We start from the raw sequence: 24,438 nt of genomic DNA, 5'->3' as shown, positions 1-24,438 counted from the left end.
CACTAATAGCCGGCAGGGCCACACGCTCACGTAATTGCAAGAGGAAATTCAATATGACTTCTCAGTGGTCTCTTTTTTTATTCAAATGAGAAGTTATTGGATGCAAGGGAGCAGGGCCACGCGCATTCAAATGATTGATTTCTTTCTCTAATCTCAACGCCTTTGTTCACCTCTCTAACTCATTCCCTCTCAGATACACTCAAATCCAAAAGAAAATTACCGTAAGACGTAGCTTCCTTATGAGTTTCATACTTTTCTTAATGTTAATGGTTAATTAAATGTTACTGCTGCTTGAAAGTATAAATAAGACAACTTTCTGATAGAAAAACAACTGATATAGTCACTTTAAGATGGTTTTGGCAGGATGGATAATTTTTCAGCAGCTCCAACAGATATCGGAAATAATCCCGTCTCCGTTTCCTCAAAAGCAACTTTTTTTCCTTCAAAAGAACCCATGCAGCTGTCTACTATTAAAACATATTTCCAGAGGGGTCTACAAAACTTGAGTGACACAGTTGCAGCAAGAGAAATATAAACCCACTCCTATCAAACTTTGCTGTGTGAAACCTCCTCTGATGGGTGTAGCAAATTGGCACTGGATTTAAAACAAGAATTAATTTGCATTCAATGATCCAAGCTGTGTGTGTGTGTGTGTGTGTGTGTGTGTGTGTGTGTGTGTTTGCATTGTGTTGAGCATGTGAGAGCCACGCTGTTCCAACGATGGAACCAATTAAAGGCGAGAGACGAGGAAACGAAGTGTGTGAGGGAAGCCGGTATACGCTCCTCCCGCATCATACAGAAGAACGCGTGGTTTTAAGTGCATGTCATTTATACTTCTGTGAGTTACGCTGATCGCTCTTACGGTGTGGGAGTCTGTTTCCTTGTTGCTAATTGCATGAATCTTTTGCTGCTATTGACTTCACTTTTTGTGCCTTTTCTGTTTTTCCACAACTAATTTTCCTCAGGGTGGGAGGGGAGTGGACGAGGCCGAGCAGAGAGGACTGGTGTGGGAGGAGAGAAAGTTTTCCTGATGCTCCTCTAACTCCCTCCTGACAACAGTTGATAAAGGTCAGAAATTATATATATAAATGTATTATTTATGTTTTTCACTGCCCATGGGCGCTTATTTCTCAAAAAATGCAGATTCAAAAATGATCCAGCGCCCCCTCATTTCCCAAAATAGAATCTGATCTAATTCGACTCTCTGAGATTTTAATCTGACAGGATGTTTGGTTCAAAATGTTTCTCTAAAATGAGGACAGGACATGGATTCCACTCTTTGCAGCCTGACCACTTTTCACCTTCGTCAAACCACAGGAACATAGTCGATGCTGATCTAAGTTTCAACAGAAACCTAATTCCTATCTCACAAACTTGTCATTGCTGCCCACTAATGTATTCAGCTGCCCCCTCTCAGCTCAGGGCCCCAGGAAATTGCGTGCTTTGTCTTAACCCTGTTGCTTCACCGCTGCTCACTAATACAATCTGACCTCTTTGTATTCGCCTCTTGATCCATTTCGACTCCTACATTTATCTCAGGACTTCGCAGCCCTTTCAGAACCCCCAGACGACTCAGACTCTCCCATCACAGCATATTGGCTGTGTCAGGGACAGGAACCTTTTCTGTAGCAGCTCCTCGGCTCTGAAATCACCTGCCTGAGGCCATTAGTGGGGCTGAGCTTGTTGATGCTTTTAAGATGCAGCTTAAGACCCACTTTTATTCACTGGCTTTTAACTGTGTTTAATCAGTGTATATTTCATTCGAGCCATTGGGTTTAAAGGTGTGTTAAAAACCTCTTATTGGTGTAGTTCTCTTGTTTTATCTCCACAGACAATAATCACAGTTGCTGCTATACTGGCGTCGTACTGTATCTCCACCTCAATTTGTGGTTCAGTTTCGGAGGAGCCACCATAAGTACGCTGTGACCTCCTTTACGCAGTGTAAAAAGCATAAGTAAAGAAGAACATTTTTACATTCTCTATCTTGCATCACAAAACCATTATTTATCATGCAAATATTGTGCTGCAAGGTTACAGCTTAAGTCCGCCTGCCACTTTACTGCTTTAGAAGCTGAACCCTTGATTTATGACATTTTTTGGAAGAAAAGTAAAATTAAAACCATTACAACTGTTTCATAAAAAGTCAAAACTCAAAATGTTACGAAACCTCCACACGGTTTGACGAGCTAACATTCAATCAAACCGACACAGTTCATTTAATTGGGGAGGAATGAGTCAAGTTCACGGCTAATGCAGGAAATATGACCTTTCATCTATCTGACTATCCATCCATTCAATTGAACCCTCTGCACTTCCTATCTGTTTTGATGCTGGTCAGTGACTTGAGGAGGCCTCCACACACAAAAGAGGTCAAACTGAGATGATTCTCTCGATAAATCAAAACTTTTTACAAGTGACACTTGCACTGAATCTTCTCAAAGACCTGTTGTGTGACTGCAGAGCTTTCAGGTTGCATTTAAAAAAAAGTCCAGTCACAGGCGGAACCCTATATCGCGCTCCCAGAGTAAATCATTTTCTTACTACAGTGCTTTGGAATTCATGCTGATGTATTCTATCTGCTCCAAGTTGAGCCCCATAAAGCTTCAAATACTCTCCGGGGTTGCTCATCTTTAAAGCAGGTTTAGCATTAAAGAAATAATCCCTTTCCTCTGCAAATAAGGATATGTGAACCAGAATATAGGAGATATGTGTCTATGCAGACTTACCAAGGGCAGGCTCAGCACAGTCTTTGTACTGTTCAGGCGTGCAGTATGGAGCATTACCTGGGAACAGTTTGAATGAATTGGATTAGAGAAGGAAACTGGTCAGTGGCAGCGATTAAACATTAATGTTCTTAGTCGACTCTACAAATAAAGTGTAAACAGTTCGATGAATTTAGAACAAGGTGCAGCACCCCTTTCCTGCCAGACGCATTAAAATCCCAGGACTTTTAAAAAATGGCAACACCTAACATCCAGTATTGACTGGTCATTTCAATACCAGGCCTCTTAATGCCATTTAATTTCACAAACAATACTGCAACCTTGCTAAAAAACTCTGTTGATGAATGCATGTTCAATACACAACCGAAGGCCGGGGTCGGAGCAGCAGCAGTGATTCTCACCGGGCATGTGCACCATCCTGCAGTTGCAGTTCTCCACAATGTAGCGGGTTTCACAGTCAATCCTGCAGGCGGTTACACTGTAGACCTGGAAAAAGCCAGACTCCAGGGCCTTCGACTCGCACTCTCCCCACGGGGGAGGCAGGTAGGTCAGCTACAGAGTAGAGAGGAGGTGATTGGTCAGTTGGGCCATGGGGAAGAAAGAGTGCAGCTAGTTTTTCCTGAAACACACTCATACCAGGGTTTCTGCAGAGTCCTGAAATTAAATCTAAGATTTGTAAGACACAGAGGGCAACACAACACCTTTGTTGACCTGCATGTCTATCGAGGAATGATTGGGAACCAACAGGGACAGCAAAAGTGAAGTGTAAAAGTGAGCGTGAATGGTTGTTTTTCTCTGTATGCTGGCCCTGTGATATACTGGCGACCTGGCCTCATCATCCAATGACAGCTCGCTTCAGCTCCCCCCATGACCCTCATAAGGGTTGGTGCTACAGATAATGGACAAACAACCTGCTACTGCACCAGTTTTAGTTGTATCAAATAGCCAAAAACTATTAAAAAACAAAAGTCCAAAATAGTATTTAGAATTTCCCTCCGTGGACAAATAAAGTTGTTTTGAATTTGTGTAAAGAAATGGGTAATTCATTCACTTTTTTAAAGCCAATCAAAAAAAATTCCATGTATCACATTCAAAATGGGGACAGATTGACAACAGCTTAACCAAACATGTTCCCCAGTCATTGAAACTTGGCCAGTACAGAGAAGCAGCAGAGCCTCACAACAAACCAGGCGGCGCAAAAAACTATTCAACAGATCGCCAGAATCTGTCGAAAAAAAACCCCACCGCATCCGGTGACAGCAAAAAGAAAAACTCCAAATGGTCTCCTCCTGCTCCTGCAGCTTTGAAGACTGGGACGGCAGATGAGGGACGGGGGACACCAGGCGGAGCAGCGTGAAGGCCCATCTGCTCCACAACACGGGCCGCGTTATCTGCCCGCGCTCTCTGTTACCATCACCCATCATCCACTATTCCCCCAGTTCCCTTCAATGTCATCACAATGCATCCCGAGTGAGTTTTGCCTTCTCTGCCAAAAGAGCAATTCCTTTTTGGACGAGGCAAAACATAGCATCCTGCCAGGTGAAATTTGGCCACAATATGCTTGTTAGCACTGACAGGATTTGAAACCCTGCCCTCTACTATCAGGCGATGTTGTATCTCTGCTTCGAGGGAGTTGGATGCCGCAGCTCTGCAGACACAATCACTTCCCAGACACTTAGGACAGTAAATTCAAATACAAACCCAACAGAAATCTGGTGTGCTGCATATTACAGGCTCCAGAGGGTCAGGACCACTTTGGGACATGGCTACAATGTCTCCTGTGATAATCAAACATGCCCTTACTGCTGCCAGCAGCGAGTGCAAGCAGTGAATACCAACATGCAGACGCTATTAATTTTATTAGGGACTTAAGAAAGGTGCTTCTCAGCTATCCTTAACATTTAAAGATCACCTTCACAACCTCGGCTCACCTCAGCTTCAGGTCTGATTAGAGCTGGAGATGGCTGATTCCAGATCTGATTAGTTTTCTGTAATCAGATAATCTGAGGTGCTTAATCTCAGTTTTCACTATGAGACCTGCTGACCCGAGTATGGTCTGTCTAATAAGAGCAGAGGCCTGTTCCCCACTCAGCATGCTATTAATCAATGTTCCATCTCCCTGTTGTAGCAGAGCAACGCTGTAATTAGGCGTTAGAATGAGGTCGGAAAAGGGCATAGGTTTAAGAAGGTCGGATTTGAACTGGTTGGGTTTTAATGAGATCGTTGTATTAATACTGGTTTGTTGAGCTGAATTCAGAATCAGGGTTGGAGCTGAGCCTCGACATCAAATCAGTGCACAGAGGCAAGGTCGGCATTTCGTCTCTGTAAACAGATTCAACGTGTGAATATGCAGCTCCTGCAGACAAGGGACACAAATCGGGGGCTGTAAGCCTCAGGTTTCTGTTTCTAGTCTTCGTAGTCTTCTCCATCTGCCGTTTGCTGCATATAAGATTTATATGCATACATGCTTTCTAGAAATATAGCCTCGTACCTAAGATTGCAAGTCCAATTGAAAAATAAAAATATTGTATTTTCTTATTTAATATTCCTTTAACGGATAGCACGAAAAGACAAAGACTTTGAGCTTCAATCAAAATGCAGCAAACGAATAATGGAATAGTTAAGACTTTTTTTCATCCTTTGGAGGAATGACTTTCTTGGCTGAGGGAACACCGTGCCCCTTTAGCTTAAGTCAAAAGTCAATAGAAGGGCAATTTCAATGTCTGGAGAGCTTAAATTTAAAATCGGCTGTCTGAGCGTGAGGACTCATTTAGCCCGAACCGTAGGCTGTGCTCTTTGTGCCTTCAGCTCACTTGATTAAGCCGCTTTAATCTAGGCCCAATATTATCAGAAAAAATGAGTTCATTGAAACTCTTTGTCAAAGTCATTTTTCAAAGGCAGACTCATATGGTATCGTATCTGTTTTAAAGATCCACTAATCACCAGTTTTTTTTTTTTTTTTATGCTCCGCGTAGTCTCATTCCCAGTCTTCGCTCCGGAATCTCTACCCATATAATCATTATCCTGATTGTTCTTGGACACATTTTAAAGTGACCCACGGGTTTCTACAGTGGATGAAGCTTGAAGGTGGGAACTTCTCACAGCAAGATGATTTTTTTCAGAGTTCTCTCACAGATCTTGCATTAATTTGCTCGAGCTAAATTTGCTGTGTGTCCCGCTGTGTGGACCCCGTGGAGACGGGCAGTGTTTTCACAGCAGGCGGGCAGGCGAGGGCCTGTCTTCACCCTGCCAGTCACAGAACTGGGCTGACAGATGAGCGGACACAGAAACCCTGGAGGCTCATTACCCGCAAAGCCCAACCCTCGCTGAAGAGGTCTCCTCATCTCCTTCCTGCTATACCGCTGGGGTGACTCTCTGTACTGCAGCAGCACACTGAGCTGTGATGTGCTGAGGCAAGGTTTCAGCTGGGAAATCATGAGACTGGTCTGCAAGCCAAGATTTAATATACTTACATTAGCAATGATTAAGACGCACAAAATGTGTTTGAATCTCTCACAAATTAGAAAATCATCTGTTCTTTCATTCTACTTTACTTCTGTCACAGTGAAATTTTTCTTTTCTGAAGCTTGGTCCTCAGTCTTTGTTACATGTGCTTTTTTGTATAAAGCCATTCAGAAAACTGTGTTAAGTGTTTGCATGGAAAAGAAAAAGGCTTTTTCTACTATCAAACTAGTGGGAAAATCTGTTTTCTTTCATCCCCAACCACAATAATGGGCAGTTAAGTTTTCTTTTTATATAATATCTGAAAATGATTACCAGTAGCAGACGACTGTGACCTACATACTTAAAACTGAAATCATGCTTAGTCCCCTTTGTATCGAAAATGTTGCTGACATCTTGAACTTGTAACATTGCTTGGAGTCTGCACAGTGATTGTAGAGTGGAGCGCAGTATTGACGCTCTCCATCAATCATTGTCATTCAGATCTGACCCTTGTTCTTATAATATAATAACTAAGTAAAACTTGAAACATGACAAATTAACATACATCAGTGTTACAAGAACATAAACATTCTTTGACACAAATTAATTTATTTCTTTGACATTTTGGTTTGTCCCATGTACTAACATGGTGGAGGCACGGTTTATGACTTTAACTCCATCCAGCCACCAGGGGGTGATCAACTTTGTCCATCTTTGTATACAGTGAGAGTGAGAGAAACTAAACTACGACTATAGCTAATAGATAATAGAATCAGCGCAAATTATAAGCCAGATTAAAAAGGTAGGTCTTTAAATTGGATTGACATCTTCAATGGTGGGTCAAAATCTAATGTGGGACAGAAGACTGTTACAGAGCTTGGGACCAGCAGCAGAAAAAAACCAGGACACCTTCAGCTGTAGACGAGAAATAATGACTTATAATTGTGAGGACGACCTAAATGACATGGGGCAAAATATGGATTCAGGACATTAGTGATATAAGAAGGGGTAACACCATTGTACCCTCGAACTGGACTGGAGGGACATTTGCAGGTTTGTGCACATGCTATTTAATTGTGCTGCAGCTTTAGTGGAGACCTACACTGCCCCGAAAAAAGTGAATATTGCAATTTTGTCAGAAACAGAACTTCAAACCAACGGCAACATTACTCAGTATCTGCTGCATGAGTAAATAGACAAGTTTTTATCTACAATTTCCCTTTATCATCCTAAAAGGTGGCAAAATGTCAGCGTTTGTTTCCCGGCTCGTTTCTGCTGCAAGTGGCCAAAAAGAAAATGAGATATGTGACTGACAGCCTAAAGAAAACAAATATCATTGATATTCCAAAAACAGAGGCCGTCTTAAAAATTAGAAGGGAACAAATCTATCTAAACAGAAATTCATCTGTTTCGAGAAGGGCAACCCAGTCCCATCTCCCACTGCCACTGAGACAGATGATGCATTTTCAAAAGTTTCACGTGGTGGTAGAAAAAACCGAAAGAGACGAACAGAATGAACAATAGAGAAATAGAGACAAAACAATGAGACGATGACAGAGAATAAACAAATCACTTAAAAGAAATAGATTGGTAACTGACACGACTGAGTGGGGTCACAACACAAAAACATTTATCTGGGTTGTGGTTCGTTCAACTCAGGTAAAGAGCGGAAACGAGAGAGAAGTGAAAAACTACCCAGCGACGATGAGTGAAAGGTGCTGGAGTCCTTATGTGATGGAGCAAAGCTTCACTGTGATTGAGTGGGGCTGAGTCGGAGCGAAGCACCTCTCTACCAGCAAGGTCAAAGCCACAGACAACAATCACCAAGAGACCAAAGAGGCCAGTCGAGGGACAGGAGGGAATTGAAAATCACATGCAGCCATAGAATTATCCAGATACACACACACACACACACACACACACACACACACACACACACACACACACACACACACACACACACACACACACACACACACACACACACACACACACACACACACACACACACACACACACACACACACACACACACACACACCTCCTTATTTTCTCCAGAGGAGATGCATGTGTAAAAGCAAATGTCCAAGTGAGACACTCAGACTTTCTCGGCTTCCTGGTATAATGTCCGTAGATATCTAGGAGAAGTATATGTCTGAACCCAGCAGGGGATCTCCCGCTGAAGCCTTGCATCTGTGTCCCGCTGCGTTGTACATGTGTGAAAGGCAAACTGCGTGTAAACAGTGGACATTACCCCCAGGTCATGTCTGAAAAAGGCTACACACACACACACAACAAAAAAAACAATCACTTATTTCTTTTGATCTCGAAGCAATAAGCCCGACATGCGCATTAGAAAGAAAAAACAACACAAGGAAGACAGATGATTTTAAAACAAAGTGTAAATCAGTGGAAGTAAATAACACCTACCCTCTGCTCCTGTGTGGCGACAAAAGTCTGGAATCCGGGGGCCACGCCGAAGCCTAGCTCGTGAACAAAGGGGGGCTCAGCCTGGCTGTGGATCTGCACCCGCACACCTGCCTCGAAGGCTGTATCCTCTGCAAGAAAGACAGATGGGAAGTCCCAGTAAGCTGATTTATTCAACCAATAACACAGACAGAGAAAATGTCTTTGGGCTTTTTGACTGGTTCAAATAAACTGCTCAGGGAACAGAGGAGCAGGGAAAAAAGTAAATACTCATGAAAAAAAAGACTTGACACTCAACAAATGATGTGACAGAGAGTTCAGACTCAGAGTGTCCTGTTTGAAACAACCTTTTAGCGATGAACTTCAGGCTTTGGACTTTTAAGATTGTCTTTAGTTTAACACGCTGGCAGAGATGTGCTGTCCTATTTGTCTTGACATCGAACGCTGGTTGAGAAGAAGGCTTGGCGCTGTCTCTATAGATGAAACAACCCCTTTCCAGCAATGCAGATCACTCGTCCACACACACACACACAAACACAATGAGAGAGACAAGGACAAGAGGACCCATAACATTTATAAGAGAAGAGAGGATGGACTTTGTGAAATCGATAAAGTTCTCTTTCCATGTCCTCACACTCTGCAGTTTGCTCTCGGACATTGAGTCGAGGTTTTCTACTGCCAGCTGACTGGGCCTGACTCCTCAGGCCGCCCTGCACACACACACACACACCCCCTGCTGTGATTGGCTCATCAATCAAACATCAGCAGCGACTGATGTGGCAACAGCTAGGATGCATTCATATTAAGGAAGAGATGAAGTGATCCAACGCTCTTCCTTTGGTTGTGTGTTATCTTCGGTTTTGAAAGGATCATCAGTACGCAACAGTAAAGTGTGTGTGTGTGTGTGTGTGTGTGTGATTGCTTGCTTGTGAGAGGTTAAAAGATTGACAACGAAACATTGGCTTCGCGAGAGACATGGTATAACTGTATATTAGTAAGCTAACTGAAAGTGTGTGCATAAAGGTGTGCCATTTCGAGAAAGAGAGACAGACAGAGAGATAGAAAGAGACTGTGTATTGATGTGTATGTGTGTGTGTCTGTGTGTGTCTGTGCGTGCGTGCGTGTGTAAGACTTAAATCATCTTTTTGTGTCCAATCCTGTAAAGTGTATGTTATGTCCTATAATATATAGCATCATATTCCATCCAGTGAAGGTCTTGTACTTGTATGTGTCTGACACGTTTTATGTCCTTTATGTCTCGGCCGACACTGTCCAGCTCGAACTTGTCATTTTTTATGTGACCATTGTACCATTAAAAAGCTATTACCTTTTTTGTGTGGTTCGGAAATACACGTTCTTTCCCACACAATAAGGAAACTGCACCTCAATATTTGAAGGAGTATTATATATTGTATGACTTAGTATTGTTAAAAATCTTATTTCAATCTCTTGACTTTATCCTATATCTAATACAGCTTCCAATCTTCTGGGAAGAATTTCCATTATAAGGTGCAGGGATTTGATACTATTGAGCCGAACAGGTAATTTCTCTAGATTTGTGGTTTGATGCTGTAAAAAGAGATTAACTAAACTCATAATGATGTTAACAAAATTAATTTGCGTTAATACTTGAATACTTGGGTCAATGCTGTGCCACGCTCCCTTCAGCGCAGCCCCCTGTGTTGTCTAAGTGCAGGGTTCCCTTCTGTCTGAATGTTCACAAAAGGTCCTGACTAAACCTTGAAACACTCCCCTGCACTAAAACTACACATAAAGACAGAGGAGTGTCCCTAATTTAACAATTGACGATTAATTCTACCTCTTGTCCATGGATATATAAATGTATTATTGTGGCATGTAAAAGGGAAATCACAGCTGAATGTCTTGATAGCAGTTGTTGGAAAAATGCTCCATAAAGAGCTGTAGCAAAACTATCATACATAATTATCCACAGTTGTCCAACAACTAATTTTAAAAGCTGTATTGTCGTGCTCTGTGATATATCCCTTCATTATATTTAACAATAAACAGTGGAAACAAGGAGCTGGATCCCTGAAGCTGCACATAAGGAAAATAGAGACTCTAAGTACAAGGACTGTTCATTGTGATAAAGGGATGTAGCCCAGTGCAACTGTGTGCTTCTTTAGTGTGTGTTTGTACGACAGTAGTGTTCTATAGGAAAGAGGTGTGAGCTGTCAGGCTGTGGCTGCATGTAAAATATGTGTTAGAAACAGAAATCTATTGTTGGTTTTGGCCTTGTCAAGAATAACAAAAAAGATAAACTTAGATCATCTTTATCATTTACCTCAAAGGTTAGTGTAAATTTACAAAAATTCAACATATGTAAAAAAAATTGTTTAGCAGCAGCTTTATTACAGCTACTGTTCCCTGTTAAACAAAAATAAGTTTATATTTGTTCTGCTGTTGTGTATTTGTACTGTTTGCTGTAACACAAACATCCATATGTTAATATATTGGCTGAACTCGGTTGGATTTAATGTTAGATAAATGGTGTCTAGGGATGATATACTATAAGAACTTAAATATGATGTACACAGTTTCAGACTGGAGAAATTCATGACAAAGGTAGTTCTGTAAATACAAAGATTATTTGAGGGAGAGGTTCAAACCCTGCTTCCTTTTTCATCTACATAAACATGGACAATTACTACAGGAGGAGGGTGTTAATGTCGGATTGTTGCTTTTAGAAATATCAGGTCCGGTCATAAACAAGCTGAAGGTGGAGGGATTCGGTTTGTATGGCAATGAGTCCAAAACCATAGCCTGTACATTAAAATGGTCGTAGTCTCTCGGCCCAGAAAGTGAAGCCAAACTGGAAGCGCCTCAAACAAGTATTCTCTTGAATGACCAACAGAGGGCCACTCGACTGGTTATAAATGATGGGTTTCAATAGAAGTCTTTGAGAAAATTACTCTACTTGTCACTTGATTAATGATCAGTCAACGTTCTTCTAAGGAGTTTATGGTCTAAATCGCTAGTTTCAGGTCGTCTTCAGTAGAGCATGATGCTCATTAAGCTAATTATGGTCAAATAGACGATAAAGCACCATATGCATTGGGAGTGAATATCGTGTGATTCACAATGAGTACTGTGCAAGGGGAGCAGGTGGCTAAACACAATAATGTTTTTCTGCACTGTGTTTCAGCTGCCTATTCTTTGGATACACTCACTTGCTATATACGAGTCAAGTGACCAAATAGGTGATTATACAAACATATAAAGTAATAGATGGTGGTGTTATAGATAGATGTGAAAACATTGAGAAACTGGATTGAGACTGATGAAGACCTTGATCTCATAGGGCAAGATATTAATTCAAACTGAACAAGTCACAACACTTGAGACAATGAGCTCTTACTGAGAGTGAAAATGAAATGTTTGTGTTTGCACACTGCATCCATCTGTCTGAATAAACAATGAAGCGTGTGTGTGTGAGAGAGAGAGCATGTGTGCGCGCGTGTGTGTGTGTGTGAGTTACAGATTGGACCTCGCTGCTTGTTTGGGCTCCAGTCAGCTCAGTTCTCCTTATCATAAAATGATCAAGAGCATCGTGGATAAGCATGTTTGCTGTATCTGAACAAAGCAAACAAAGCTTCACAGATCTGTAGTTACTGTGTATTTCATCAGCACTATCACGCTCCTTTGACGGAGAGTGACAAAAATGAAAGAGACACAGATGAAATTAGGATGCTACCGGCAGCCACGCACATAACTTGAATCCTTATGCTTTGTGTGGCCCTGAGTGAATTCAGGTGGTGTTCTGTTTTCACCGCCGTCCTCCTTCAGCATCTCAAGTTGTTTCAATTTGACACTGTGGAAAATGAGAGGGAGATGATATCACCGACCAGTGCAAAGAGCTTTCACTGGTCTGTGGCTGCATGAGTTTAGATGCAAGAATATTTAAATGTTCAGTCTGTAGAATTTAGTTAAATCTGAATATCCCTCACCTAACCCTCCCCTTCCAAACATGAAAGATAATTTTTGGTAGCTTCAGTTGTCCTAAAAACTACAAACAAAAGGTGTTTAGTTTGTCCAGTCTGGGCTACTGTAAAAAACATGCAAGCCTCCATAGAGAGGCCCCTCTACCGATGTAAATGTAAAGTATTTAAAAATAAAGGGTCCATTCAAGGGTAAACAAAACAACCATTTGTACAATTTAGATGAAACACACTCCTAAAAATTGAATGAGATGATGGAAGCTGCCTTCACCACAATTTATTTTCCCATATGTGGCTTTGTTCCCCTGTGCAACGGAACGTGCAGCAAGCCTAAATCAATAATCATCATACATCATAGGTCGTTTGACCCGGACATTATAGCAGAGACAGTCAAAGCCATGGGAAAAGCTTATATGACACAATTAAACAAATTAAAGGCGACTAAAACGTCCCATAAACTTAAATAAATATGGGGATATCACTGGTTTGGAAACATTTTGGATAGTGTAAGTACACAATTCAACAAAATATATAACACAGGTCATGTTCAATACTTCAGCTCCTCTATTCCCTGTGATTCTCTGCATATTTAGGGTACAGGCTGCCCCATTTTTATTTCAGATAAAAATACATCAGGCACATTTCTTATCAAAAAATATACACCAATTTCAGCTTAATCCATCATTTTGAGCTAAAGTGTTGTGCTGTCCCTGTTTGCACAAAATATTAGTTTAAGTTCGCTGTGGGATGGCAATTTACTCGTGCAGCCACTGAGAACGATTTACAATTCACAACAAGAAAAAAAAAAGAAAAAAATTCCTCTAAACAGCATCAGATGAGACTTAGAGCCACTCATGGTACTGCAGCTGAATCTCCTTTGAAAATATCACTGTCATGGATTTCTGGACAAAGTGTCAGAGGACCAAGATGTCCTGAACAGAGGCAATTGATTTTTGATGCATTTCAGATAACGTATGCACAATTACCATTTAGCCTCCGTGCACCCTTCACCCACTGAGGTGTTGGTGACACTGACACACACATTCACACAGAAGCGCGCACACACACACATACAAAGGCGCACACGCACACACTGACCAAGGGGCACAAAGGAGATGACAAGTAGAAAAGATAGAGTATCAAGAACTTTCAACTTCCATTTCGCACTTGGTTTAGCATGTTGCTGAACAAAGCTCTTTCTGCCCCCTTCAGGTGCTCCTCAGAGTGCTCTTTACCAGCTCCCTGATTTAATAACGGCACACACAAAGAGTGCACAGGCACAGCAAGATTTATTTTTTTCATTTTTTGCAATGCACTCAAATGTTTGTCAGGCTTTGGTCGCTTGTTTGCCACATAAAGTGGGAGCTGAGATCAGAGATGATAGATGGCACATTGATGGGAAACCTAACATGAGGCTACAGAAAGCACAGACTGGTGATGAGCGCCACCACTGTTTATCTACAAAGTGCTGCAGGTGTAAATCAAATAAAACATGGCAGAATTTGTTCAGGTGAAAAAAATACATAAAGATATAAACAGAAAAAATAAATAAACCTTAGTGCAAAATAAAAACTACAATCTACAGGTAAAAGAGAAATGAAACATGCAAAGTGGGAGATATTAAAAAACTCTCTCACATTCTCAGAGAGGAGATTTAAAAATGACAAGAGTTCCATAAAACTGTAATTCTATGCATATCTCCCCCATCCTGAATCACTCCATCACTGACATTGTTCATATAGACATAGTGGCTGAGCAGCACAATGTAATTGATTGCTTAGGAACTCTGAAATGTCAGTTTTAGAGTCGATTTACTCTAAGACAAAAGTCTCTCATGTGTATAATTAAAAATGCTGTGTGTATGCAGTATATGTGTATATTATGGTAGACTTTGATATAAGATGAAATTGGACTTTAATGTTATCACAGTTTCATATAGACTGGGGATCGTTTGAAGGTCTCTCCGCCACACTGCAAACATTTTGGAGCTCAGCTGCTGAAGGGAAACATGGCGGATGCAGAGTAAACAGGCCACTTTGATCAAGACTGCTTGAAGAATCTGATATTGGAAAAAAGGCCTTTTCCAATTCCTAAACTGCAGATAACTTATCAGGAGAGGACAGTCTGTGGCAGAAGTTGAACTAATTATTAAAAAAATTCAATATTGGAAAGTCTGTATGCTAAACTCACAGATGCGAAAAACTAATTATCGCTTTCTAAAAACTGTTAGTCTGTTCTTGTTTTTTTCATTTTCAATTCAGAGCATTTCTTAAATTAGAAATTAGAAATGACAAAAACAAGTCTGATGATGGAGGCAACATGTTTTCACATATACAGTATGAAGCAGGCGTCTGTGAAACCAGCGGTTACACTTTCCAGCCCTTCGTCTATCTACTAATCTAATTCCAGGAATCTCTCTCTGGAATGATCGTTCATCTTATCAGCTTCACACTTGGCATGTGTATTGCTAAAGGCCCAAGGAAGTGCAGAGTTGAACTTGGTACGATTTGAATTAAAGGCAACCAGGGCTCTGTAGCAGCAACGGCTGTGACTCATCAACATAGGTGACGTTGTCGATCAGGACCATTGTGCGTTCACAGCAAAGACAACTGAGTGTCCAGTTCAGGGTTCTGTGTACTGAGTCCAGCTCCACTGAACTTTGAATAAACAGGTGAACAGCTCTTTGTGCAACAGCGGTGGTGCAGATTCAGGGTCCTGGGTTCTGTGCACTGAGTCCTGCAGGTCACTTTTACAGTTTCAGAAAGAAAGCTGTAACCAGCTTCACCACAGACCAAACAAACAGCCGTTCCAAACAGGCAGGTTTAGAACAGCCTCTGCGCTAGAGTAGGAAATGAGAAGAAAACATGTATGTGTCTGTTTCAGGGTCCGGTCATTTAGGCGGATTTCCTGGTTATTTCCTTCATCGAAACACCCAAGTCCTTTTGTTAACATGTTCCGGTCAGCTCAGAAATAAGAGAGAGACACATCCATTTGTCGTTTTTCCATCGTGAGCAGTTTGGTTAATAACTCAGTGAGGAGAAAGCTGGGTTTCCAGGCAACATGCCATCTGTTATCTCCCATCACTTAAACCTTTATCCGTCTTACCCTCTTTTCGTGCCATGAAACATGTGTTTTTCTAATGTTTGTCCATCATGATAAAATGAGGAGGAGTGTCATGGCTGCACTGCAACTCCCTGGGCAGGGCTGGGTGCTAACAGACCCCCGGGGACCAACTGCTGTCCTCCGGAAGATGGACAGTAAGAAAAAGCCACAGGAGGTGTGGAAAGAAAAAAAAAAGGGTAATTGGTGGGAGGAGAAGGAGCAGGAGGTCCCTGTGCAGTGTGTGTGCCCACCATGTCGGCCTGGCTCGGCTGAGGAGACAGTGTACTCCCTGCAGAGGCTGACTCAGCTCATCTGGGCTAATTAAACCACACAGGGATAAACAAGGGCACAGGAAACTGGAGCATGCGGGGGGACAGTGCTCTGCATGCTGTGAGGGTGGTGGCTGGAGTACAGCCTGTGCTCATGGAAATTAAACCAGGAGATCAGGACAGGGGGCTGTGGGACCTGTTGTCCGTAGAAGAACACAAAGGGAGGAAGGTGGGAGCTGGGATTTTTGATGATTGATCTTCTTCAAGTCAGAGCCCAGAGTAAATAATGTCCATCTGCCTGGCAGCTTGTAGCTTGCCTTGTTGCTCTGGGAACTCCCCTGTCTGACCTTGCACTCGGCTCAGACGTGAGTCGACCGTTAAATAAGATTCACTGTGGAACAGACAGTCGGCTTCCTCAAAAACACTCAATTTGAACCACTAACAAGATCTCTAATACTCACATCAAAACGGAGGCTCGTTTAAAGCTGCACTGATTTATAGCAAATATTATGAATGAGCGGTCGACTTGAAAGGGTTTTGAATATGGTTTGTGATCAATGAAAAGTCCATGTTTTCTGAGGATACATCCATCTACTCCTAACTACAAATGCAGAGTGCAGACACTGGCAGCGTTTAGAGTTGGAATGCACAGAATATCCTTGAAGTCCATCAGCGTGAATGAGGAGAAGAACTAATGCTCTAAATATGAATGGCTATGAGACACTATTAGAAGAAGTAATACAGAAAAAAGCATTTGTTAAGCATAATAATACAGTTTCAGTGATGGCCATCTCACATCTCGTAAAAACACCAGTTTTTTTTGTATTTGATGCTTAATACGATTTTCTGGGTGTGAAACCGCTGCCGCAGTGATTTCCTTAGGAGGACCCTTGATTGCAATAATTATGGCAGAAATGTTGAAAACATAAAACACTCTTCAATTCGAGGCTTTGTTTGGTACACAACTGGGGAAATTAAGTTTTTATTTGATTTTCATGGTCTCAGACTCACCTTGCACTAGAGCAGGGGTTTTCAAATTGGGTGAATGTGAGCCTCCCCTTAGAGTAGGTAAGGACAGCCGAGCCTCCCCTCAAAAAAAATGAATCCCGTCCGCCTGACCTAACCCACACACGCCTCTTCAGTAAATGCCATCTTTTGTGTGTTCCAGGCAATGATGATTTTCAATAACTAATCAAATGTAATGTTGAAGACATTTTATTTCCACAACTTTTTTAAAAGTGCATTCATAAACGATTCTTTGCAACAGCAAATCATTTCCAACTTCATGCAGGCCTAATTGAGGCTACTTTTAAAATTAGGCCTATCCACAAGTCAACAAAACATGCTTAACATGTGTAATCGGCGCCAAAGCTACAACCAACGACATCCGACGGCTGAAATCGGTGCTGTGTGACCGGGCTTTAAGCGCACATTTGAAGGAGATGCACATCGTCTCGAAAAGAATCTGCACAATGGACAACTCTCTGATCAATGAACGACAACGGCATATTATCAGATCGAACAGATTCACATATTTTCATGAAATTTGTTAACGATTTCAGCCACGTACAACCTCAAATTTAAACAACAAACAAAATGCGTCAAATTCACATCATTTGCGCTACGAGCGGCATCAACCCTATGGCCCACCCAATTCATGGATTCAAGACAACACAACATTGACTTTCAATTGAATCGTCCATATCAGTGGGAACAATGAGGCCTCGCTTTTGATGCACAGAGGTGTTCGATGCGGGGCTGCAGTGCAGAGAGAAATATACACAAGTCGTCCTCCACCTGCAGCCTTGATCTGTATTTGTTTTTAATCACGGTCAGTGTGGAAAACCCACACACACACAAGTATGTGGAGGTAAAGGGGATTAAGACTTCCATAGCCCTATTGGAGATCTGGGGGAACTCGCTCTCCACAGACAACCAGAAACGCATTCAAGATCATTTTTCCTACGTTTTTTGCTGGGTCCTGTCTCCTCCCTTAATGCTGACTCCTGTTGACTTGGGACAGGGAAACGATGCATTTTAAAACTAATACACGCACGCACAATTATCGATATCACTAGAGCTGCATACAGATGTGTATTTTGTTTTTGCGAGTGTCTCGTGTCGCGCCTCCCCTTTGGCTCTTTGGCGCCCCCCAGGGGAGGCGCGCCTCACCTATTGAAAACCACTGCACTAGAGGTTTCTGTCGTTTTTGTTCAGTTAGAATGTACACTTTCTTTTATATTTTCTATTGTATTTAAAAAAGGAAAATTGCAAACAGAAAGACAGACACAAGAAAGACGGCAGAACTGTGATAGACGACTGTGGCATACACAAGGTTTTCTGTGTGAAAATATCAACATCATTAACAGGATGTGTAGGATTAACAAATGGAGGCTCAGTGGAGAAAAATAGTATGTAGCTCTGTATGGGTCAACTCAATGTACCGCAACCTTCTAATTCCTAGGTAACAGTCGGTCAGTGTGAGAAAAAATCACTGAGGCAGAAATCATGAGGAGAGAGAGTAGCAGTACTGAGGAAAAGAGAGAGGAGAAGGAAAACAATCTTGAGTTCATGAGTACCGTGGTCTTTTTTTGGCCTGGAGCTGAAACACAGGAAAAACTCAGCCCTTAAATAATCTTTGAAAAAGAAACAAGGCACTGCCTGTTTTTACCATCAGTCACCTGGCAACACTGATCTCCTGTGTTGGAGCAAATGAATAATAGATTTATAAAAATAAATAAGACCTCATCTCTAGAGCTAGGCAAAAAAGACACAGTTTGTGCTGTGCTGTGCAATCGCAGGCCTACCTGTATCCCCCCACACTGGCAGATACTCATCTTGCTGGATGTCCAGCATGATCTCCAGGCCGTTTCCTGTCCCTCCCTTCATGGTGGTGCGGAGCGTCTTCCCTTCCTCGGCAGCGTTGAACGCGTAGCACTTCCCATATCTGGTGAACACCTGAGAGGAAGAGAGAAAAGACTGATAAGTGATGTGTTGGTTAAATCCTGAAGCAGATAGTCTGACAACGGCATATTGATGGGGCTAATTTACAAAGAGGCGATTTGACTTTTTAGACAAAAGCATTAGTGAAGTAGAAAAAGTTTCATGACCCGTATCAAAAATGATTAATTTATCCACCAGTGTTTATTATTCATTTGAAGCTATGGAAGTTTTTGTTGTCACTCTTAATACAAACACACTTACAGGTTGACACTACATGTCTGGGTTATTCCATATTGCCAGTCAACTACTTTATAATGTACAAATAGAAATAGAGTACAAAGTTCAAGGCTGTGTTCCTTATTGTCCCATTTCGGCAAAACTGATTAGTCACCAGGGTTTACATCCAGTTAATATACATGTATAACATCAACACATTAAACACATATAAAAAAAATGATTATAAACATGATGATTATTGGCAAAGAAGGTTTAGGGCTCAAGTTAGAACAAGCAGAAGTTTCCCATATTTTCTTTGCAGACTTCTGGGCATTAATCCTCAGTGGACAATGGATACATAAAGTTCAAGGATGGGGACACTGCCATGATATGTGGATGACATCCGTGTGCCGAGGCTTGACTGAGGTCTTACATTTACTTAAACATGCACGGACACACTTCTCTGTGAAGGACAGTTCTGGCACAAAATGCTGCCTGCCTGAGAGGCACTTTAGAGTCATTCACACATTATTTCTCTCTGCAGGAGCCTTCCGCTGTCTGAATGGTGCACAGCTCTTAAAAACTAAAGCTGAGCAGCTGTAGTTGGCTTAAAATACTCTCCCTTCTGTCCATGTTGTATTTGTGTTAAATACAATGACACACTCTATTAGTGTACAAGAATTATTGTACGTTGCAAACTATTACCTCCTGTACACTAATGTCTACCACCACCTCACCAAGACCAACAGAATGGCTTTGAGGCGTTTATGAATAAAAGATCAAGTTGAAATCGCAGAGTGCAGCTTATTTACAGTTTGTGTACGAGGGTGTATTTGTGTGTGTGTGTGTGTGTGTGCATGTGTGTGTGTGTGCAATACATGCAAAAATGTAAATGAGCCTGTAGTTGCAAAGTCTCTAGTCATGAATAGTAATCACCACAACAACCACCCACTTCAATGTCGTGATGGGTGATTGAAAGGAAGTGACTGATAGAAACTGTTTAATGAACCAAGAGCAGCCGTGCTCCCTGGACCCTATCAGGAAGATTTAAATTTAAACATCAATATGATGATACTTATATAAATTATAGCTGCCAGTCTGAGACACATGTCACATGACACAGGACCGTATGATCAATGTGCCACAAATATACACTGCTGTAATGGTTGTGATACAGTGACTGGTCATTTACTGGACTGTACATAAGTGTACTCATTCATTATTTACACCTACGTTTTTGAATAACCCAGCCTCAGAAAGAAAATCCTATCGCCATAACGTTCCATACGAAGAGATGCAGATGCAAATGGTCGGTAATTGTGGAGGCTCCAATTCGTTTGATTTTGAAGTGCTGACTTGCATTTTACTGGTAACCCTAAAAAAGGGGTTTTCATATTTGTCCTCTTTTTTCATTCAATTCAATATTGCAAAGACGTATTCCTATTACTCAGTAACACTTCTGTAGACAGTTAAATTAATATGAAGTTGACTATAAGACGGCATTAATTTTTTGCTTGTGTGTATCCTGACACCCTACATGGATGAGGACAAGGCATTCTAATGAAAGGAATAAAAGACCATTGAATCGTTTGTTGCCAGAATGTGTATTCATGACACACGGACAGTTGGGCTTCTTCCTTAAGCAAGCAACATGCCAACAAGTTGACAGTCCCCTCAACTCTGCCTCGTTCTTCTATTTTAAGATGCCTATGAAAATCTTCTCTACAAAGGAGGAATATGCCGAGTACAGCATTGCTCTGGAGAAGCCTTGGGAGACAGCGATGAGCAGAACCGCAACTCAAGCGTCTGTCAGCAAGTAATCTTTTACAAGGAAAAACAGTCCTTGGCCATCACCATCTATTATGTGCCCCTTGCATTATTAAGCATGAACCCCTGAAGAATATTTTGAGCTGTAGGTTTGATCAAAATGAGAGCAGAATCATGACAGTAAGATGACATACTGAAGCCACTTTCAATGCAAAGGCTGCAGGTGATGGGCTCCTTAGAACAAATTTAACCACGTGCAAAGAATCCCACAACATTGATGTCAGGTCCGAGTTGATGCTGCTACCACATACTGACTTGATAATAGCTTTTGTGTTACAATCAAGTCATATTTTGGATTTTTCATAGAGTTGAATGCAAATTCACGTTATATGGAGGGATATCTAGCTATAAAAGACCAACTGATGACTACCAAAGTCATCTGTCATCCCAATCTTCCTCTAACTGAATATAACACAGCAGTAGGCTTGTTGAGCACATCTGCTTGGAGTGAGAAATACTCATTGTGATAACTACAATTATGTGTTAACAAAGATCAAGAGGCACTTAAGGCCAAGAGTGTCGATAACAGCCTTTAAAAAGAAAATGTATTTTTCGGCGGTACCACATTGCTGATGATAAAGACAAGTGTTAGTCAATCTCTTCCTCATCCCACATTCAAAGTTTTACCTCGATTTTCCAGGATTGTTCAGAAAATATAAAAAAACTGTTGAATAATTTTGTTGTGTCAGAATGAGACGTTTGTGTTTTTTTAAAAAGACGACAAAATAGAGGGCAAAGTGCACAGTCAATGGCTGCTTTCTGAATGATCGAGTGATTTCACATGGATTCTTCATTTCATGCGCCTCCTCTTTCATTGACACTGGCCCTTCTACTGGATGGTTTACCGACAAGACTGATCGACTACCTAATGCTGCAGACGTAGTGTGGATTGGAAGAATATGAGGTGCCACATTACAGGTTCATTCACCTCTGCGAAACCGAGCCACTCCTGACAGATATGTATCCTGGCTAAATGAATAGCACACTAGAAGCTGCTGGGGTGAAGAGCACTGCAGATACAAATTCCTGGCACCATCAATCATCCTTCGCAGGTACAAGATGTGGCAGTTTTTTTTTTTTTTGGGATTTTTCAGCAGTCACACAAACTCTCCCCACAGAGAAGAGAAACAACACAGAGGCCGCATATGGTGATCCAACATCCAACAATCATTTTCCGAGGTCAGGTCAATTAATAACAACCTTCCTGCACAAAGGCAAGTTTCATGCCCATCATGTCTTTGGCGTTTCTTGGATTAAAGCGTTGTCTAAATACTCAGCTGAGCCAATACCACAGCCAAGACCCGACACTCAAGTTAATCAAGCTACACCAATTTGCACACTCATCAATATCAGTCCCCTCAATACAGGTTGATTTTTTTTCCCTCAAGGTCCAGAAATTTTTTCCTTGAGCTTCTGCGAAAATGGCAAAAAAAAAATGCAGTGTCTCACAGCGATGATATATAATTCCTGGATCAGCACCCAATGTCGACGGGTTCTTTCTTGGCCCATTTCCTATCTATCCACCGTGTTTCACAGAAATCTGTTCAATAGGTTCCAAGTAATCCCGCTGACACACCAAACAACAACAACTGAGCAGGGGTAAAAACATAACATCCCTGGCTAAATCATTGATGCCTCAGATGAGCTTCATATACGCATCTGTTCAAACCGTCCAGAGATTGAAGTTTTCATTTAAACCCTCTGTGGCAAATTGGTTGGAGACTGTAGCATGGAGCATAATTCCCCAGCAGTCCTCTGCTAATCCGTTACAAATTTGTGTACATGATGAGTACACACATTGGACGTAATGTTCCCCCATCATTACTGTTTATTTTTCTTTTCTTGGCAATTGGCTCCTAACTGTCGACATCTCTCTCAGCCCTGGCTTTTTTTTTTCTTTTCTCACAGGGATGAATTGCTTTCAAGGGGACACTGCTCACCCTTCACTCCTTTTGTCAAGACAGATGATGCTTGACAGACAGGACTAGGTTCAGGTCAATGTCCTATTAGACCTCAGCCAGACAGAGAGGCACCTCTTACGCTACATGATGACAAAGAACTCAACAAAGCCTTGACAGTGGGGCTCCGTTATTTTGCAGATAGTAGCTGCTGACCCCGCTGCTGTCTAGCTCTCCCTCACGTCCCTGATGATCTGCTGCCTCAGGTAGAGCTGTCAGATCGGCGAAAGTAATGAGTTCTCAAACCTGTCAACTTATGTAGAAGAGCAGAGGAAACACTGTCCTGCCCTCCACAAAATGTGTGATGGTGAAATGATGTATTGGTCCTCATTTAACCAGTGAACTGCACTGGTGAGTAGGCAAAAATACATATTGACCACATCCTCTGTGTCGGGAAGTTTGTCCCAGTTGTCATCTCAGTCTGTGAAGAAGAAAGTTCTCTTGTTCAACTCGGTTGTTGACCTCTGCTCAGCTGCTGACTGGTCAAGGCCAGGGGGTGATTTGATAACTTTTTCTGATATAATGGAAATAATCCCCTCTTTTGCTAAGACTGCATTAATAAATTACTACATGCAGGGCCAAAGGTATCAGTTTTAGTTTTCAAAAAGCTCTACTGCACGCAAAAATGTCCAGTGTTCCTGCAACATCTCATCAGCTTTCAGAAGATTGTGTAATAATACTGATTCTGTCCGTTTCCGTATAAGTAGTATCTAACTATCAGCACAAAATAGTCTTTACAATTATCACCCAACTCTGTAGACCCCATTTAAAAGTGCCCTTTAGCATCGACCAAGCTCGTTGCTTTGGTTTCACGGCCCAGAACCTCACTGTTCTGATTCTTTCACACAGTTCTCCATATTTTCTGTGGCAAGAGGCAGCTGCCTTTTCTGCTTCAAAAGCCCATTGCATTCTGTCTGCCCTCGACCAATTCGAAAACCAGACAAGGACACAAGGAGGCAAGTAAAGAAAGTGAAGCATTTAACAGCTTAAGAACCAGATGTTTCCCTTAGAAACTGATGAAGGTTCCAATAACAAAGCTCTGTGTGTCCTAAATGTCTGGATGTGCAACTGCTTATCAAAAAACTGATCATGTGATAATATCTCAATATTGTGTTTATGCTTGTTCAACTCCCACTAAATGACTGACAAATAAAACAGTGCATGTTTACTGCTTTGACTTTGCATGACCATACTTTGGGATAAAAAAAAAGTTTCATTCTATGTTGTTCTGTGCTGCTCTGGTTTGTGTTTGCTGTTGAACAGTTTTAATTGAGTCAGGGTACTGTGTAACAGTCAGAAAGGTCAAACTCACTTGTTGCCAATATCACATTAGTTTCCTTCATCCACGCCAGAGGTCTGAGAGGTGACCTGCAAACGAGAGCATGCGTGGTTCGGCTGCCAATTATAATTCCGTCTGACCAACATCACACGTCTCATTAGTATTCACAGCTGCAAGTGTGAATGTCTGGAAGCACGGAGCCGCAAACATGGCACGACCTTGCATGTTCGCTGAGTTGTGCCTCCCACAGAAAAAGAGTCAAAGATGACATGGCCATTAGAGTGTATTTCT

At 41.7% G+C, this 24,438-nt stretch overlaps 1 protein-coding gene across 2 annotated transcripts in view; it reads right to left on the bottom strand.

The window, feature by feature from the left end:
• asic2 (acid-sensing (proton-gated) ion channel 2) overlaps positions 1 to 24,438 on the bottom strand; it is a 409,791-nt gene that overhangs the window by 9,310 nt on the left and 376,043 nt on the right. For both annotated transcript variants that reach the window (XM_053443255.1, XM_053443254.1), the window contains exons 2-5: positions 18,732 to 18,882; positions 8,598 to 8,725; positions 3,125 to 3,275; positions 2,727 to 2,783 (exon numbers count right to left, since the gene is read on the bottom strand). In XM_053443255.1, coding sequence (XP_053299230.1) covers positions 2,727 to 2,783; positions 3,125 to 3,275; positions 8,598 to 8,725; positions 18,732 to 18,882 — 487 coding nt within the window. The remainder of the gene's footprint in view (positions 1 to 2,726; positions 2,784 to 3,124; positions 3,276 to 8,597; positions 8,726 to 18,731; positions 18,883 to 24,438) is intronic.

This window comes from Pleuronectes platessa, chromosome 16 (genome assembly GCF_947347685.1).
Source record: "Pleuronectes platessa chromosome 16, fPlePla1.1, whole genome shotgun sequence".
In the NCBI taxonomy this organism is placed as follows: Eukaryota; Metazoa; Chordata; class Actinopteri; order Pleuronectiformes; family Pleuronectidae; genus Pleuronectes; species Pleuronectes platessa.
Note: the sequence above shows the minus strand (reverse complement) of the source record. Positions and strands in the feature narration are given on the sequence as shown.